This window comes from Cetorhinus maximus, chromosome 9 (genome assembly GCF_964194155.1).
Source record: "Cetorhinus maximus chromosome 9, sCetMax3.hap1.1, whole genome shotgun sequence".
Lineage (NCBI taxonomy): Eukaryota > Metazoa > Chordata > Chondrichthyes > Lamniformes > Cetorhinidae > Cetorhinus > Cetorhinus maximus.
This window is the reverse complement of record NC_135887.1, coordinates 62,893,991-62,913,943: the sequence shown is the minus strand read 5'-3', so window position 1 is coordinate 62,913,943 and position 19,953 is coordinate 62,893,991. Positions and strand designations below refer to the sequence as shown.

The 19,953-nt window shown below is 43.1% G+C and overlaps 1 protein-coding gene across 2 annotated transcripts in view; it reads left to right on the top strand.

The window, feature by feature from the left end:
* The window catches only part of slc39a13 (solute carrier family 39 member 13), a 68,609-nt gene that overhangs the window by 37,922 nt on the left and 10,734 nt on the right, over positions 1 to 19,953 (top strand). For both annotated transcript variants that reach the window (XM_078548816.1, XM_078548815.1), the window contains 5 exons: positions 518 to 631; positions 2,914 to 3,035; positions 5,318 to 5,503; positions 5,609 to 5,698; positions 13,291 to 13,341. In XM_078548816.1, coding sequence (XP_078404942.1) covers positions 518 to 631; positions 2,914 to 3,035; positions 5,318 to 5,503; positions 5,609 to 5,698; positions 13,291 to 13,341 — 563 coding nt within the window. The remainder of the gene's footprint in view (positions 1 to 517; positions 632 to 2,913; positions 3,036 to 5,317; positions 5,504 to 5,608; positions 5,699 to 13,290; positions 13,342 to 19,953) is intronic.

The following is a 19,953-nucleotide window of genomic DNA, read 5'->3' as shown; positions in this document are numbered from 1 at the left end:
CGGATTATAGTCCTACTATTGTGGAATGATGCTGAGTGGAAGTTAAATCTTTCTTTGGAAAGAGAATCACCAAATACTACTCTGAAAGGACAATGCCAGAGCCTGGACATTGCTGTTTCATAAACTGGACAAAGTGAGAAATTAGCTTAGATGTGGTGTACTTGCTGTTGGGAGAACGATTGTGTACCTTGAGCAAGCAAAGAAATCAGAAACTCTCCAGGCAGTTCTAAATCTTAATCCCTAAGGATTTTCTGGTTATAGTGATGTAGAATCCAGTGGCTGTTAAATTTAATAACACAACAATACAGGACTGAACGCGATCAAGTTAGCTCATTAAGCCACTTTTCTGTTGACCAGTGGTTATTACTGTCACACCACAGTCAGTTATTAATAGGTGCATTGACATTCAGATACCTGACCAAAATACCAATACAAACATCTCTAAATTCATGGTTGCCCTTTGTGTTGTTGATGGAAAAAGCTTGACTTCCATGTTTTTCTTTTTCTACTGTTGTAGATGGATCCCAGCGTTTGAAACGGTTGTTGAGTTTTGCTATTGGTGGGCTGCTCGGGGATGTCTTTCTGCACCTATTGCCTGAGGCATGGGCCTACACCTGTAATAGTAATCCAGGTAAGGAATAGACTGATGGACCCCACAACTTGTATTGCTGTAGCATCCTTAAAGGATGTTATAGGGCAACCAAAAATGGCAGCATAGAGACTGATAAACAAAAAGGCCGCCATGTAATTTGCTGCCTCGGCTGTGTGGGCATGGATATGAAGAGCTGAGCTTATCTCATTTAGTGCCCAAGTGGGGGAAACCGAAGAAATGGTTGTTCAAGAGGAGTTATACTTCCCCTGAAAGATCTTAATTGGTATGATTTCCATATGTTACACCCCTATTTAGAAAAGGGGAGCAGGATAAACCCAGGAGCTACAGACAGGTTAGTTTGATAGCGGTGGAGAAAGCATGTGGGACTTAATAGGTGGTAGCAGCATGGATATGAAGTTGGCAAAGTGTCGTGATGAATGGTCGTCCATCAGACTAGATGGAAATATACAGTGGTGGTCCCTGGGGATCAGTTTTAGAGCCGCAACTCATTTTAATGGGGTGCAGGGACAGAGAAACCTGTGACTCACGTACATAATTCTTTGTGGCAAGACAAAAGGATAAGTTTTATTAAAGAAGAATGATGGGATCCTGGGCTTTATAAATAGAGGCATAAAGTACAAAAGCAAGAACATTATGCTAAACTTTTATGAATCACTGGCTAAGCGTTCTGGGCATTGCACGTTAGGAAGGACATGAAGGAGAGAAAATGTATTAGAAGTGTACCAGAGATGAGGACTTGAGTTAAGTGAAGAGACTTGATAAGCTCATGTTCTCCTTAGCGCAGAGAGGACTCGGGGCAGATTTAATACAGATGCTCAAAATTATTAAAGGTTACCATTGTCCAGAAACTGAACTGGACTAGCCATATAAATACTGTGGCTACAAGAGCAGGTCAGAGGCTAGGAATCCTGCAGCAAGTAACTCACCTCCTGACTCCCCTGAGCACCATTGACGAGGTACGAGTCAGGAGTGTGATAGAATAGTCTCCACTTGCCTGGATGAGTGCAGCTCCCACAACACTCAAGAAACTTGACATTATCCAGGACAAAGCAGCCCACTTGATTGGTGGCACATCCACAAAAATTCACTCCCTCCACCACCGACACTCAATGGCAGCATTGTGTACCATCTACAAGATGAACTGCAGGAATTCACCAAGGCTTCTTAGATAGCACTTTCCAAACCCATGACCACTACCATCTAGAAGGACAAGGGCAGCAGATAGATGGGAACACCACCACCTGGAAGTTCCCCTCCAAGTCACTCAAAATATATCGCTGTTCCTTCCCTGTTGCTGTGTCAAAATCCTGGAACTCCCTTCCTAACAGCATTGGAGATGTACCTACACCACATGGACTGCAGTGGTTCAAGAAGGCAGCTCACCACCACCTTCTCAAGGGCAAATAGTGATGGGCAATAAATACTGGCCAGCCAGTGATGCCCACTTTCCATGAATAAAATTTTTAAATAAATAAATTGGGTAGAGAGAAACTGTTCCCACTGGCAGGAGGGTTAATGATTGAAGGACACACATTTAAGATAATTGGATAAATTGAAAGAACTGGGAGAAATTACAAATGAAGACTTGTTTTTGTATATATGCCGTGAGTTATCGTTTGAAATATAATGCATTAAAAGGTGGTGAAAGCAAATTCAATAGGAACTTTCAAAAGGGAATTGGATAAATATTTGAAAAGGAAAATTTTCAGTACTTTGGAGAAAGAGCAAGTAATGGGACTAATTGGTTAGCACATTCAAAGAGATGGGCCAAATGCTGTACTTTCTCTAATCTTTAAGATTCGATGATTCTAATATGTAGATTTGTATGTAGAAAGGGAGTGACCATGAAGTTGCTGGATTGTCTTGAACCCAACTGGATCATCCTTTCAAGGAAGGAAACCTAGCATCCTTACCTGGCTGGGCCTATATGTGGCTCTAGGTCCTCAGCAATGTGATTGAGTCTTAACTGACCTGTGGATCAGCAAGTTGACCAGTTGTATCAAATGACTACAAAGAAGGTAGCCCATCACCTTCTCAGGCTAACTAAGGAAGGGCAATCAATGCCAGACTTGCCAGGATTGCCCACATCCTGAAGATGAATATTTTTTTTTAAATGCTTGAGGTAGTCAAACCAGGTTTGACAGTGAAGCTGGTCTGATTGTTCATTGCACATTCAAAGCCACAAATTTGCACCTGAGGAAGGAAAATTTCAACAGTTTGTCAACAGGTTCTTGCTTGGATGAGTTTGTTGGTCTCCTACTTCTAATCTGCTCCTGTAACCATTTTTTCTGTTTGTGTAGATGGAAGCCACAGTCGTATACAGCAGAGGAAGTTGGGTTTGTGGGTGATTGTCGGATTGCTTGCATTCTTCATTTTGGAGAAAGTCTTCCCAGATAAAGAGGAGGATACAGAGTATCACGAAGTAAGTTACTCCAGTAGCGTACAAAGAGATACAAAATAACTATTTACAAAACACCAAAGAAGAATTTGGTCCAGCAAGCCAGTTCCTTCCACAGCTTCCCACCAATCAACTCCCTTTCACAGTGCTTATGGACTCCCATCATTTGATACAGCAAATACAGGAAGCAGTTTGTGTTGGTTAGCGATGCACAAAATACAGGAGAGAGTTTGAGGAAGAGGAAGGGCATACTGCCCTGTGAGCGAGACTGAATGGCAAGTGCTGGGACAGAGAAACTCTGGGAGAAACTCAACAAGGGATGTGGAAGGCAAACATTGAGGACAACCAAGTTGGAGTGGGAGCACAGCTTTTTGAAAAATCCACAGGTGATGGAGGGGAGAGAGAGTGGATGATTAAGCAAGAGAACTCAGAACAGTAAAAGAGAGTCATCTCCAAGAACAGCACAATGCGAGATGGAGAAAGAAAGTGAATCCCCAAGTAAGGAGGAGCTTGAATACAGCACAGGATGAGAGAACTTTGAGGGCAATATGAAGGGAGCGCAGATGAGGGAGCTCAGAATGCAGCTAAATGAAGGATGGCAAGAGAGACCCAACCCAAAGGGAGACTGATACTGACTGGCAGTGGGCATGGTAGTTCTGATTCCGCAATCAATCCTATCTCAATCATTTGTATTTCTTTTGGATACCAGATTAATTAAGTGTGACAAAGTACTGGCTCTGAAAGGAACACTCCTGCATACAGTGGAGAGATGGTGATGCAGTGGTAATGTCACTGGACTAATAATCCAGAGGCCCAGGCTAATGCCTTGGAGATGGGGTTCAAATCCCATCAGCAATTTAAATTGGAATTTAAATTCAATTAATTAATAAAACCTAGGATTGAAAGCTAGTAATGGTGACTATGAAACTATCATTGATTGTTGCAAAAAAACCATCTAGTTCACTAATGTCCTTTAAGGAAGGAAATCTGCCATCCTTACCTGGTCTGGCCTACATTCTGGTCTCCTATTTAAAGGAGGATGTAACTGCATTGGAGGAGGTTCACTAGATTGATACCTGGAATGGATGGGTTGTCTTATGAGGAAAATGTTCGACAGACTGGGCTTGTATCCACTGGAGTTTAGAAAACTGAGGGGTGATTTGACTGAAGTATACAAGATCCTGAACAGTCTTGACAAGGTGGACGTAGGAAGGATGTTTCCTTTTGTGGGTGAGTCCAGAACTAGGGGGCACTATTTTAAAATTAGGTGTTGCCCTTATAGGACAGAGATGAGAATATTTTTCTGATGGTTGAGAGACTTTGGAACTCTCTGCCTCAGAAGGTGGTGAAGGCAGGGTCATTGAATATTTTTACCTATACCTCTTAAATATCATATACCCCTCAATATTCAGGACCCAATCCTTGTTATCCTGCAGCTTCATAATGGCTATCAGATCATATTTATTTACTTCAATGTGCACAATCAATTCATTTACTTTGTTGTGAATGCTATGAGCATTCAGATACAGAACCTTTAGTTTTCTCTTTTTATCTTTGAAACATCTATAATTGCAGCAAGCATCTTTAAAGAGTCACCCTTTAAAACCCAAGAGGAAGCAACAAAGACAGTAAAACATTAGAATTTCAAGATATGTTAACATCCTCTCTCTACATGTGTTGTTTACATGTATTTGAAATAGATCCTTTCCAGACCCATTGATAGATTCTGATCTCTTTAGCACAGGTACAGCATTTCAAAACCAGCAACTTCGGGGCCCAATCCATCCTGGATTTTGGATCTTGCTGGCTTTTGGGTCGGGTGGTTCAGTTCAGGGGGCTAATCAAAACTAGCCGAATTTGAGCTACTGTACCTGTACAGAATTCTTCCTCATGAGTGTGTAGTTGATAAATTATAATCAATGTTTCAATGAAGTTGCGACTGCTGCTCTTAATTGTGGATGTATTTTACATAATAGCCAGTGAGCTATTAAAGACAGTCTTGAATAACTGAAGTATGCTGTTACATGTGTTGACCAGGGCACAACATTTTATTCCTCAACCAGCATCATAGATTATCTAATTGTTTGTGGGATGTTGCTGTGTGCAAATTGACCACGTTTCCTGCATTACAACAATAACTACTTTTCAAAAGTACTTCATTAGTTATGCTTTGTGATGTCCTGAGGCTATATAAATGTAAGTCTTCCTTTTCCTTTGAAAAAAAATTATCACTTCCTACAGCAAATGGGCCCCTCATTTTCTGTTCACATGAAGTATTATCATCTTTCTTCTACGCACCTTTTCAGACCAAGAAGACATTGCAGAATGGGCATGTTTGTGTGGATAAGGCAATCAAATGCCTTAAAAATGGAAAACTCATTCCCTCTGCCAGCACTCATCGCAATGGTTCTTGTGTGCAGCTTACTAACGGCCACTGCCATAGCTCCACTCTGCAGCTTAGGGAATCCACTCAGCCTGTTCAAGCCATCAAGGTAAGCGGTCACTGTTGTTTGTTACCACTGATCCTTTCTTGAATTCTGCTTGGCTGCGCAAGCAATTCTTTTTTTGGGAATCTGACACTTGCCTTTGTTTTGTAGATTAGTGGGTACCTGAACCTTGTTGCCAATGGTATTGATAACTTCACACATGGCCTGGCAGTGGCTGGGAGCTTCCTTGTCAGCAGAAAGGTAAGTGAAAGAGGAGAAAATGATTTGCAAAGAGAGTAGTGAAGTGCAAATCTTAACATCAGTACGATTTTTTTATTTGTATAATTCCTTTAATGTAGTAAAATGCCCCAGGTTGGTTCACAGGATTGTATCAAAATTTGCCACTGAGTCAAGTGAAATATTATCAGAGGTAGGTTTTAAGCAGCATCTTAAAAGTGGAAAGAGAGGCAGGGAGATGCATGGAGGGAATTCCATAGCTTAGGGCCTTGACAGCTGAAGGTGTGGCTGTCAATTGTAGAACAATTAAAATTGAGGTTGCTGAAGGACCTGACTGCAGATATCTGAGGGTTATAGACATGGGGTGGGCAAGGCCATGGATAAATTAAAAAACCCAGTTGAGAAGTTTAAAATCAAAGCATTGCTTAACCCAGAACCAAAGTAGGTCAATGAGCAGTGGGGTGATGGGAAAATGGTTCCTGCCTGTTTGTTCTCCCCCAGTTACAATTCCAGCAGTGAATCAATAAACTTAGGTGTTGCACTTGTTGAGTGGCTATAGAATTTGAAGGATTACTTGACTACTTCATGGGCCCAAAGCTCTCATTACTCTTTAGTTAATTGGTAAGTCTGACCTGCTCAAAAAATCTACAGGCTTCTCTTCGTTTCTTCAGAAATTCTTGTCTAGAGGGGGAAAAGTCATCAATGTTTCAAGTTTCTTTTGGAGGCAATGGCGATTATAGATAAGCATGTGTGGGATGGGATAACATATCCAGCTGTGAATTAGAGACTGAAATGACTAGATACCCAGGGATGAGTTATAGGCTGGAAGCTAATCAAGTAATACCTAGAACCGTGAGACACCTCTTGGCCTCATGCTCACTGCTTGGTGTGTATTGGTATGTAAACTGTAAACATCGTGGATAATGTCTGTTGGTAAGCCTTACTGTAACTTTTGATGTTGAAAGCACTGTATTTGTCTGCCTCTTGGTGATGCTCACACTGGTAAAGCTCGTTGTGACTTAACCCCCAGTGTGACAGAATGGATTCTGCAGTCAGTTTTACCTGAGTACCTGCCAGACTTATGTTGCGTGTAACAACTGTGCTCCACAAAATGTGTAGCTTTCATGGTCACTCTAGGTTTGCTGTGGGATGAGGGAGAAATAATGTTCCATTTTGAAAGGGTTGAGGACATTAAGGAAACCCAACACTGCCACCTCTCTACAGCTCCCAATCTGTGTCCCAGGTGCAGATAAACTGCTTTTGTGTTTCTTGGTCCCCCCTCTCTGTACTGCACTCATCTTCATGATCCACCCTCCTCAGTGATCAAAGCAGAAATGCTTTTTCCAAGGGCAGTCTTCTGAAAATCTGTGCTTGCTCCAGAAAGACTGTTAAGTTACTTTCCAGTTTTTCTGTAGATTGTCACTTCATCTTTTCCTTCCAGACGGCTTTGGTGGTTAAAAAAAACTGACCAGAGACGACTGGCCTGTCCACTTTAATATTCAAGGACAGGGCTGCCCCAAGTCCTACTATATGTGTAACAAAAAGAAAATACTGGAAATACTCCAGGTCTGGCAGCATTTGTAGAGAGAGAAACAGAGTTAAAATTTCAGATCATTGACCTTTCAACAGAAGTTGGTAAAAGTTAGGAATGTAATCTATAGGGCAAATGGTTTCTGCCTGTTTGTTCTCCCCCAGTCACAATTCCGGCAGTGAATCAATAAACTTAAGTGTTGTACTTGAAGCGTGGCCATAGAATTTGAAGGATTGCTTGACTACTTCATGGGCCCTAAAGCTCTCATTGCTCTTTAGTTAATCGATATTTTGAGCAAATACAGTGGCAGTAATGGGGTTGGAGGGTGAAGAAGATCAAAAGGAAAGCTCTGTGATGGGGTGGAGCCAGGAGAGATTAAATGACAAAAGGGATGATGATGCAAGGCAATGGGACAAACAAAGAAACTATAGATGGATTCCGAGGAGATGGGAAATGGGAAAAGCAGAATCATCACCAACAGCTGCCTTGTAAAAACAAAAAAAAACATTTAGGGCATGGGCTATGATGTGAAATTGCTGATTGCAATGTTGAGTTCTGAATGCTGTGAAGTGCTTAATTGAAAAATGAGATGCTGTTCCTCGAACTGCTGTTGAAACATAGAAACTAGGAGCAGGAGTAGGCCATTTGGCCCTTTGAGCCTGCTCTGCCATTCATTATGATCATGGCTGATCATCCAACTCAATAGCCTGCTCCCGCTTTCTCCCCATACCCTTTGATCCCTTTCGCCCCAAGCGCTATATCTAACTCCTTCTTGAAATCATACAATCTTTTGGTCTCAACTACTTTCTATGGTAACGAATTCCACAGGCTCACCACTCTCTGGGTGAAGAAATTTCTCCTCATCTCAGTCCTAAATGGTTTACCACATATCCTCAGACTGTGACCCCTGGTTCTGGACTCCCCCATCGGGAACACCCTTACTGCATCTCCCCTATCTAGTCCTGTTGGAATTTTATAGTTTTCAATGAGATCCCCCCCTCATTCTTCTGAACTCCAGCGAATATAATCCTAATCGACTCAACCTCTCCTCATATGTCAGTCCCGCCATCCCAGGAATCAGTCGGGTAAACCTTCGCTGCACTCCCTCTATAGCAAGTACATCCTTCCTCAGATAAGGAGACCAAAACTGCACACAATATTCCAGGTGTGGTCTCACCAAGGCCCTGTACAATTTCAGCAAGACATCCCTGCTCCTGTACACAAATCCTCTGGCTATGAAGGCCAACATACCATTTGCCTTTTTTACCGCCTGCTGCATCTGCGTGCTTACCTTCAGCGACTAGTGTACAAGGACACCCAGGTCTCGTTGCACATTCCCCTCTCTCAATTTATACCCATTCAGATAATCTACCTTCCTGTTTTTGCTACGAAAATGGATAACCTCACATTTATCCACATTATACTGCATCTGCCATGCATTTGCCCACTCACTCAGCTTGTCCAGATCACACTGAAGCACCTCTGCATCCTCCTCACAGCTCACCCTCCCCCCAGCTTTGTGTCATCTGCAAATTTGGAGATATTACATTTAATTCCCTCATCTAAATCATTAATATATATTGTGAATAGCTTGGGTCCCAGTACCGATCCCTGTGGTACCTCACTAGTCACTGCCTGCCATTCGGAAAAAGACCCGTTTATTCCTACTCATTGTTTCCTGTTTGCCAACCAGTTTTCTATCCATCTCAATACACTACTCCCAATCCCATGCGCTTTAATTTTACACGCCAATCTCTTATGTGGGACTTTGTCGAAAGCCTTCTGAAAGTCCAAATAAACCACATCCACTGGCTCCCCTCATCAACTCTACTAGTTACATCCTCGAAAAATTCCAGCAGATTTGTCGAGCATGATTTCCATTTCATAAATCCATGCTGACTCTGTCCGATTCTGCCACTGTTTTCCACATGCTCAGCTATTAAATCTTTTATAATGGACTCTAGAATTCTCCCCACTACCGACGTCAGGCTGACTGGTCTATAATTCCCTGTTTTCTCTCTGCCTCCCTTTTTAAATAGTGGGGTTACATTAGCTACCCTCCAATCTGTAGGATCTGTTCCAGAGCCTATAGCATCTTGGAAGATGCATCCGCTATTTCTAGGGCAACTTCCTTAAGTACTCTGGGATGTAGATTATCAGGCATCAGCCTTCAATCCCATCAATTTCCCCAACACCATTTCCCTACTAATGCTGATTTCTTTCAGTTCTTCCCTCTCACTAAACCCTGTGTTCCCCAACATTTCTGGTATGTTATTAGTGTCCTCCTTTGTGAAGACAGAACCAAAGTATGTATTTAGTTGGTCAGCCATTTCTTTGTTCCTCATTATAAAGTCCCCTGTTTCTGACTGTAAGGGACCTACATTTGTCTTCACCAATCTTTTTCTCTTCACATACCTATAGAAACTTTTACAGTCAGTTTTCATAATCCCTGCAAGCTTACTCTTGTACTCTATTTTCCCCTTCTTAATCAATCCCTTGGTCCTCCTTTGCTGAATTCTAAACTGCTCCCAATCCTCAGGTCTGTTGTTTTTTTCTGGCCAATTTGTATGCCTCTTCCTTGCATCTAATACTATCTCTAATTTCCCTTGTAAGCCATGATTTGGTTTCCTGTTTTACTTTTGCGCCACACAGGAATAAACAATTGTTGCAGTTCACCCATGCGCTCTTTGAATGTTTGCCATTGCCTATCCACCATCATCCCTTTAAGTAACGCTTCCCAATCCATCATAGCCAACTAGCGCCTCATACCATCGTAGTTTCCTTTATTAAGATTCAGGACCCAAGTCTTAGAATCAAATACGTCACTCTCCATCTTGATGACGAAGTCTATCATATTATGGTCACACATCCCCAAAGGGCTTCGCACAACTAGATTGCCAATTATTCTTTTCTCATTACACAATACCGAGTCGAGGATGGCCTGTTCTCTCATTGGTTCCTCAATGTATTGGTCCAGAAAAACATCCTGTATACACTCCAGGAATTCCTCCTCTACGGTATTGTTACTAATTTGATTTGCCCAATCTATATGCATATTAAAGTCACCCATAATTACAGATGTTCCTTTATTACATGCGTCTCTAGTTTCCTGTTTAATGCCATTCCCAACATCACCTCTACAGTTTGGGTGTCTATATACAACCCCCACTAACGTTTGTTGCCCCTTAGTGTTTCTCATCTCTGTCCATACAGATTCCACATCGTTGGAGCTAATATCATTCCTCACTATTCCGTTAATTTCCTCTTTAACCAGCAATGCAACTCCACCGCCTTTTCCTTTTTGTTTGTCCTTCCTAAATACTGAATACCCCTGATGGTCAGTTCCCATCCCTGGTCATCCTGCAGCCATGTCTCCATAATCCCGACTATATCATACCTGTTTACATCGATTTGCGCGGTTAATTCATCCACTTTATTGCGAATGCTCCTCGCGTTAAGGCACAAAGCCTTAAGGCTTGTCTTTTTAACATTACTTGTCCCCTTCCCACTATTTTTCACTGAGGCCCTGTTTGATTCTTGCCCTTGATTTCTCTGACTATCACTTTTCTTATTCTGCTTTCTGTCTTTTGTTCTTGTCTTTGATTCCCCTTAATCTGACTCCTTGCATAGGTTCCCATCGCCCTGCCATTTTAGTTTAAACCCTCCCCAACCACTCTAGCAAATGTTCCCCCTAGGACATCAGTCCCGGTCCTGCCCAGGTGTAACCCGTCCAGTTTGTACTGGTCCCACCTCCCCCAGAACTGGTCCCAATGCCCCAGAAATCTGAAACCCTCCGCTTCACACCATCTCTTCAGCCATGTATTCATCCGATATATCCTGCTATTTCTACTCTGACTGGCACGTGGCACTGGTAGTAATCCTGAGATCACTACCTTTGAGGTCCTACTTTTCAACTTACGTCCTAACTCCCTATATTCTGCTTTTAGGACCTCATCCCTTTTTTTACTTATGTCATTTGTACCAATGTGTACCACGACCACTGGCTGTTCACCCTCCCCCTTCAGAATATCCTCTAGCCGCTCTGAGACATCCTTGACCCTAGCACCAGGGAGGCAACAAACCATCCTGCAGTCTCATTTGCAGCCACAGAAACGCCTATCTATTCCCCTTACAATTGAATCCCCTATAACTATTGCATTCCCACACTTTTTAATCCTCCCCTGTGCAGCAGAGCTGTGGCTGTTGCTGCTTTCTCCTGAGAGACCATTCCCCCCAACAGTATCCAAAGTGGTATATCTGTTTTGCAGGGGAATAGCCACAGGAGATTCCTGCACTGCCTGCCTAGTCCTCTTGCTTTGCCTGGTGGTCACCCATTTCCTTTTTGCCTGTGGACTCTAAGTCTGTGGTGTGACCACCTCTCTATACATGCTATCCATGATACTCTCCGCCTCGCAGATGCTCCACAGTGTCTCCAGCTGCCGCTCCAGCTCCAAAACCCAGGCTTCCAGGAGCTGCAGCTGACTGCCTCTAGGTGCTGCTGACTGCCTGTCCCAGAGTCCTTCTCTCGCTCTCTCCTGTTCCTTCATTGGAACAGTACAGGAGTCTGAGGACAGAGAGATCAGACTGGGAGCAAGGTGGAGAATTAAAATGGCAGGCCACCAGAAGCTTGGGGTCATGCTTGCAGACTTCTCAGAAGTGTTGCACAAAGCAGTCACCCAACCTGCGTTTATTCTGCTCAATGTAGAGGAGACCATATTGTGAGCAGCAAATACAGTATTTTAAATTGAAAGTACACATGAACCACTGTTTCACCTGGAAGAGCGTTTGGCATCTTGGCCAGTGAGAAGAGAGGAGATAAAAGGGCAGGTGTTGCATCTCCTGTTCTTGCATGACTAAGTGCCATGGGAAGGAGAGGGAGTATTGGGGGGTTGATTGAGAAGTTGATCAGGGTGCTTGGGAGGGAATGGTCCTTTCAGAATGCTGAAAGGAGAGGAGACAAGATGTGTTTGGCTGGAGATGATGTAGAATGATGCATTGAATGTGGTGGCTGATGGGCTGGAAGGTGAGGACAGGGGGAACCATAATGTGGTTTGGGGTGGTGGTGAGAGCAGGGATGCGGGTAGTGAAGTGGACGTGGTCGAGGCAGGTGGAGAAATCGACAGTAAGGATAAAGGAAGACATCTGAAGCACTGATATGGAAGGTTGCATTGTCAGAACAGATGTGAGGGAAGTAAACTGGGAGAATGAAATAGGGCCCTTATAGAAAGCAGGACATGAGGAAATGTAGTTGAGGTAGTTGTTGGAGTCAGTGGGCTTAAATGGAAATTGATTGATAGCCCATCTCCAGAAAAGGAGAAGGATGTTGAGGAAAGGAAGAGTTAGAGATGGGTCAAGTGATGGCAAAGGAAGAGTGGAAATTGAAAGCAAAGTTGATGACGTTTTGCAGTTAAGGGTGAGATAGGAATCAGCACCAATGTTCTGTCTAAGCTGAACGGGTGTGTGACCACACAGCAGTCAGGAATGTGCTACACAAGAAACAAACAGGCCTCGCAGAAACAACGTTCCCTTCAAAGGTGCACATGCAAAGCTGCATACCAATCTTAAAAGCAGCCGCTCATAGCAAACAGAAATTACTGGGACCATTGATGCAGTCATTAAAGTACCAGAAAAAAGTGAGGGAGGGATCCTGAGTAGCACTGGAACAAAGAATGTTTCTCACATCCCATAAAAAGGCAGACATACCAAGGACCCATACAGATTCCCATAGCAACACCTTTTAGTTGAAAGAAGTGAGTGGAGCAAAAGAAGTTCTTCAAGGTGAGACATCCTGCATGTGTGCTTGTTTTTGGAATGTAACTGATTTTATCGGGGCTTTTTTTTTCCCACACCCTGGTAGTTAATACTTTTGACTGGTGCCAGGGCTGCTTTTTTTCTACAAATGGATATAGTTAAATTGATTTCACTATCTCTTTGTCTTGGTTTCCTTCAGCCATCTCTGCAGTGATGGCAGAGTGCTAGAGATATGCTTCTTACAGTTGCATTATCCAGTACAAGTCATTATTATGTCTAAGGCTGTCTGCTAGGTCAGTTCCATTGTTGACATGTAACCTGTCTTATCCTGCAGGTTGGACTCACAACAACCCTAGCCATCCTCCTCCATGAAGTTCCACATGAGGTGAGTGAGCTCATACTTCATGTGAATAATTGACCCTTTCAAACCTCCCTTTTAAAAAAATGTTTCCTTAGTACAGGGCACTGCCATTTCCCCCCGTCCTCTCTTCCATTCCAACAGAAATACCTCTTTTGGATGGGCAGATGGCAAGGAGGGCAGACATCCCCAAAGCATACATAGTTAAGCATGAGCCTGCCGTAGTCTTGCTCATAGACTCATAGAATGGTTACAGCACAGAAGGAGGCCATTCAACTCATTGTCTGTGCTGTCTCTGTGCAAGAGCAGCACAGCTAGTCCCACCCCGCTGCCCTTTCCCCTTAGCCCTGCATTTCTTTTCTCTTCAGGTGCTTTTCCAATTCCCTCTTGAAAGCAGTTGTCTGCCTCCACCACACTCAGGCAATGCATTCTAGATCCTAACAGCTCGCTGTGTAAAAAACTTTTCTCATATCACCATTGCTTCTTTTCCCAATCGCCTTAAAATGGTGTAAGATCATAAGTTAGAAGACCAATTCTGTACACAGTAATCTAGTCTCACCAATGCCCTGTATAGTTGTAGCAAGACTTGCCTAACTTTATATTCCATCCCCTTTACAATAAAGGCCGGCCAACATTCCATTTGCCTTCCTAATTACGTGCTGTACCTGCATGCTAACTTTTAGTGATTCATGTACGAGGACACTTAGATCCCTCTGTACTGCAGCATTCTGCAGTTTCCCTCCATTCAATAATTTTCTGCTTTTCTATTCTTCCTGCCAAAGTGGACAACCTCACATTTTCCCATGTTATACTCTATCTGCCAAATTTTTGCCCACTCATTTAACCTATCCCTTATCCCTTTGCAGACTCTTTGTATCCTCCTCACAACTTGCTTTCCTACCCTTCTTTGTATCATCTGGCAAATCTGGTCACTTTATCCAAGTCATTGATATAGATAGTAAATAGCTCAGGCCCCTGCAATGATCCCTGTAGCACTCCACTCATTACAGTTTGCCAGCATAAAAATGATCCAACTCTATCCATGCTAATATATCACACCCAACACCATGAGCTCTTATCTTGTGCAGTAACCTTTTGTGTGACACCTTATCAAATGCCTTTTTGGAAATCTAAATACACTATATCTACTAGTTCCCTGTTATCCACCCTGCTTAATATATCCCCAAAGAATTCTAATAAATTTGTCAAACACGATTTTCCTTTCACAAAACCACATTGACTCTGCCTGATTGTGTAATGATTTTCTAAATGCCCTGCTACCACTTCCTTAACAATGGATTCTAGCATAGGTGTTAAGCTAACTGACCTATAGTTTCTGCTTAAAAACAAAAAGCTACTGCTACTGAGGATGCTGGAAATCCAAAACAAAAACAGAATTACCTGGAAAAACTCAGCAGGTCTGGCAGCATCGGTGGAGAAGAAAACAGTTGACATTTCGAGTCCTCATGACCCTTCGGCAGAACTGAAGTATAGTTAGGAGAGAGGTGAAATATAAGCTGGTCTAAGGTGGGGGGCGGGGGGAGAGAGAAGTTGAGGGTGGGGTGGTTGTAGGGATAAGCAAGCAGTGATAGGAGCAGATAATCAAAAGATGTCACAGACAAAAGGATCAAAGAGGTGTTGAAGGTGGAGGAACAGCACCTCATCTTCCGACTAGGCACTTTAAAGCCTTCCGGGCTGAATATTGAATTCAACAACTTTAGATCTTAAACTCCCCCTCCCCCCATCCCCACCCCGTTTCTTCCCCCTCCCCTTTTTTTTTTCAATAATTTATATAGATTCTTCTTTTCCCACCTATTTCCATTATTTTTAAATCTACAACTAATACTTTGTTAGTCTTTCCACCCCACCCCCACTAGAGCTGTACCTTGAGTATCCTGCCATCCATTCTTAATTAGCACTTTTCTTAGATAATATCACCACCTTCAACACCTCTTTGATCCTTTTGTCTGTGACATTTTTTGATTATCTGCTCCTATCACTGCTTGCTTATCGATACAACCACCCCAACCTCAACTTCTCTCTCCCCCCACCCCCGACCTTAGACCAGCTTCTATTTCACCTCTCTCCTAACTATACTTCAGTTCTTCCGAAGGGTCATGAGGACTCGAAACGTCAACTGTTTTCTTCTCCACCGATGCTGCCAGACCTGCTGAGTTTTTCCAGGTAATTCTGTTTTTGTTATAGTCTCTGATTTCTGTTTCCCTCCTTTCTTGAATAGAGCTTTTCCAGTCCACTGAGGCCTTTCGGAAATCTAGGGAATTTTGGAAGATTACAACCAATGCATTCACTATCTCTGCAACCACTTCTTTTAAGACCCTAGGATGCAGGCCATCAGGTCCAGGGGACTTGTCAACCTTTAGTCCCATTAGTTTTCCTAGTACTTTTTCTCTAGTGATCGTGATTGTTTTCAGTTCCTCCCTTCCTTTTGCCTCTTGACTTTCTACTATTCTTGGGATGCTTTTTGTGTCTTGTACTGTGAAGACAGATCCAAAATACTTGTTCAAAGGCTCTGCCATTTCCTTGTTTCTCATTTTAATTTCCTAGTCTCACCTTCTGAGGGACCAATATTCATTTAGCTACTCCTTTATTTTATATTTGCAGAAGATTTTACTGGCTGTTTTTAAATATCTTACACAATTATTCCAATTTCTCCCCCTTTATTAGTTATCCTTTGCTGGTTTCTAAAATGTTCCCAATCTTCTGACCTACCACTAATCTTTGCAGCATTGTGTGTCTTTTCTTTCAATCTGACACCATCCTTAACTTACTTAGTTAGCCACGGATGGTGCATCCTTCTCATAGAGTCTTTTGTTCTCAGTGTCCTCTGGTTCTTGATCCTTGCGCCAATGCGAACAGTTCCTCTCCCTGTCTACTGTCTAGACCCCTCATAATTTTGAACACTTCTATCAGACTTCCCCTCAACCTTCTCTAAGCCACCCCAGCTTCTCCACATAACTGAAGTCCTTTATCCCTGGTACCTGAATTCTCATAAATTCTTTCTACACCCACTTTAAAGCCTCCACACCATTCATGAAATGTAGTGCCCAGAATTGGATAGAATACTCCAGTTGAGGCCCAACCAATGTTTTATAAAGGTTCATCATTACGTTTGTACTCTCTGCCTCCATTTAAAAGGCCCAGGATCCTTTACACTTTTTTTTAAGCCACTTTTTCTAAGCCACTTTTTCAACCTGACTTAACCGTCTTCAATTTGTGCACATGTACACCCAGGTCCTTCTGCTCCTGCACCCCCTTTAGAATTGTACCCTTTATTTCATATTGCTTTTCTTTGTTCTTCCTACCAAAATGAATCACCTCACACTTCTGTGCATTAAATTTCATCAGCCATGCGTCCGCCATATTCACCAGCCTGCCTATGTCCCCTTGAAGTTTATGTTTAACCTCCTCACAGATCACAATGCTTCCAAGCTGTATATCAGCTGCAAATTGTGAAATTGTGCCCTGTACACCCAAGTCGAGGCCATTAACATTGATCATGAAAAGCAGCGGTCCTCGTCCTGGCTCTTGGGGAAACTCCACTGTATGTTTTCCTCCAGCCCTATGTGAACCATTTACCACTACTGTGTTCTATCACTCAGCAAATTTTGTAAATTGGGCCACTGTTCTTTTATTCCATGGCTTTCAACTTTGCTGGCAAGTCTATTATGGAGAACTGTATCAAATGCCTTTTGGAAGTCCATAAATACCTGATCAACTGCATTAACCTCAACAACCCTCTCTGTTAGTTCAGCAAAAAACTCAATCAAGTTAGTTAAAGCCAATTTACCTTTAACAAATAGTGTTGGCTTTCCTTAATTAGTTTGCCCCAGATTATCATCTCTAAACTTTCCCACCACTGAGGTTAAACCGACTGACCTGCAGTTGCTGGCCTTATCCTTGCACCCATTTTTGAACAAGGATGTAACATTTGTAATTCTCCAGTCCTCTGGCACCACCCCCACATCTAAGGAGGATTGGAAGATTATAGCCTGAACCAGTGCAATTTCCACTCTTACTTCCCTCAGCATCCTTGGATGCAACCCATCTGGTCCTAGTGACTTGTCAACTTTATGCACAGCCAGACTTTCTAATACCTCCGTCTGGTCCATCACTGTTACCTGTTGCTCTCCAGCACAGTTTTCCCCTCAGGCATGTCTTCATAATCATACCCTCCAGTCAATGTCCCAGATTCCTACTGTCCCACTGGCAAGGCAGACCCACCAGAGGTGGCGGCACAGCAGTATACAGTCCGGAGGGAGTTGCCCTGAGTCCTCAACATTGACTCCAGACTCGGGGAAACCTCCTGCTGATATCACCTACCGCCTCCTCTCAGCTGATGAATCAGTATTCTTCCATGTTCAGCACCACTTGGAAGAAGCACTTATCGTAACAAGGATTCTGAGTATACTCTGGGTGGAAGACATCAATGTCTCTCAGAGTGGTCTAGTAGCACCACTCCTGACTGAGTTGGCCGAGTCCTGAAGGACATATCTGCCAAACTGAGCCCATGGCAGATGGTGAGAAAATTAACACGAGGAAAACACCCATTTGATCTCATTCTCCCCAATCTACATGTCGCAAATGCATCTGTCCATGGCAGCATTGGTAGGAGCAACCACAGCTTGTGGAAACACACCCCCAAAGTGTTTTGCAACACTACATTGCGCTAAATGAGATGGATTCGGAACAGATCTAGCAGCTCAAAACTGGGCAGCCTGTGGGCCTTCAAAAGCAGCAGAATTGTACTCCGCCACAATCTGTAACCTTAGGACAGCATGCAAACAGCAGCATCAGATGTAGCTAAAAATGAAGTACCAACCTGGTGAAGCTACAAGACATGACTAAATGCATGCTAAACACAGAAGCAGCTTGCTATAGACAGTGCTAAGCAATCTCTCAGCCAACAGATCAGACCAAACTTCTGCAGTCCTGAGAATGGTAGTGAACAATTAACCATGTAATGGGTTGAAGGAGGCTCCATGAGTATTCCCATCCTCAATAATCCTGGAACCCAGCACATCAGCGCAAAGGAGAAGGTCAAAGCATTTGTAACCATCTTCAGCCAGAAGTGCCAAGTGATGTTCCACCTCAGGGTCTTCCTAAAGTAGTCATTATCACAAATACCAGTTTTGAGTCAATTTGATTTGCTTCACGCGATCAAGGAACAGCTGAGCGCACTGGACCTTGCAAAGTCTGGGGATCCTGACAACATCACAGCTGTAATGCTGAAGACTTCTGCTCTAGAACAGGCTGCACCCCTAGCCAAGCTGCTCTACTACTGCTGCAACACTGGCATCTACCCAACAATGTGGAAAATTGCCCTGGTGTGTCCTGTCCACAAAAAGCAGGACAGATCCCATCCCTTCAGTAGCACTTACTCACTGATTCTCAGTTTGTGATCTGCCAGGAACACTTAGATCCACATTGCGTTATAGTCTTGGTAGAAGTGTGGACTAAAAGCTGAATTCCAAATGTGAGATGAGAGTGACAGCCATCAAGGCAGCATTTAACCAAGTGTGGCATCAAGGAGCCCTAGAAAATTTGCTGTCAATGGGGATTGAGGAAAACTCTTCAGTGGCTGGAGTGATACATACATTGTTCAAAATAAGATGGCTTGGCTGTTGGAGGTCATCTTAGAAAATTGCTGCATGAATTCCTCAGGATAGTGTTCTAGGCGCAAGCGTCTTTAGCTGCTTCTTCAATGATCATTTCGCCGTCAGAAGTGGGGATGTTTGTTGATAATTGCAGAGTCTACTTCCATTAGCAAATTCTCTGTTCATGAAGCAGTCCATGCCCCCATGCAGCCAGACCAGGACAGTGTTCCGGACTTGAGCTGATGAGTAGCAAGTATCATGCCCAGTGAAGGTATGCCCTATTCATAACTTAAAACGTGGACTACACTCGGTATATAATTTTCTGGAACCGTCTTTTATTTGAAAATGGGCACTAACAAGACTGTTAAGCTGGCTACAAAGGGTCAGGTGCTTTTTGCAATTTCTGCACAGACAAAGGATTAACTCTGTCTGAAAGTGCCTCTGAAAAGTTCTCAAATGCAAATGGGGTTCTCAGGTGCAAAGGGACCATCCTTACCAGCTCAATGGAAGAGATCTAACAAACAATGACTGTGGATGTGTCAGAGCCATGAGGGTGGAATGTCAAATAAGGTCTTCCAATGACCTAATTGTAGCTGATATGTTGATGGGTTATATTTCCCCCACTCCCACACCCCCGTGTATCAATTATCCAGGCTCCAAAACTGTCTTCAGATAACAAATTGTATTTATCTCAGGACCCAGAGAAAAACTCGAGCTGTCTGTGCAGCACGAGCTGCAAGACATCAACAGCAGAAAAGGCAGTAGATCCACACTTTTTAAAATTGGAGAGTGTTGATTTAAATAATCTCCCAGCCTGATTCCTATTCCAAGCCCACCTGTAAAGAAACTTGATGATCTGGTAAGAAGAAATTACAAATGACTAATGTCACGACCTGCTGAGCATCCATCTCTTGGAAGGAATCCTACAATAATCCCTGATAGCCAACTACAGTTATTGAAACTACCTAAACTATCCATCGGGTCCACAGCTACTGTTTTCCTACAATGAACCAAACTCTTCTTT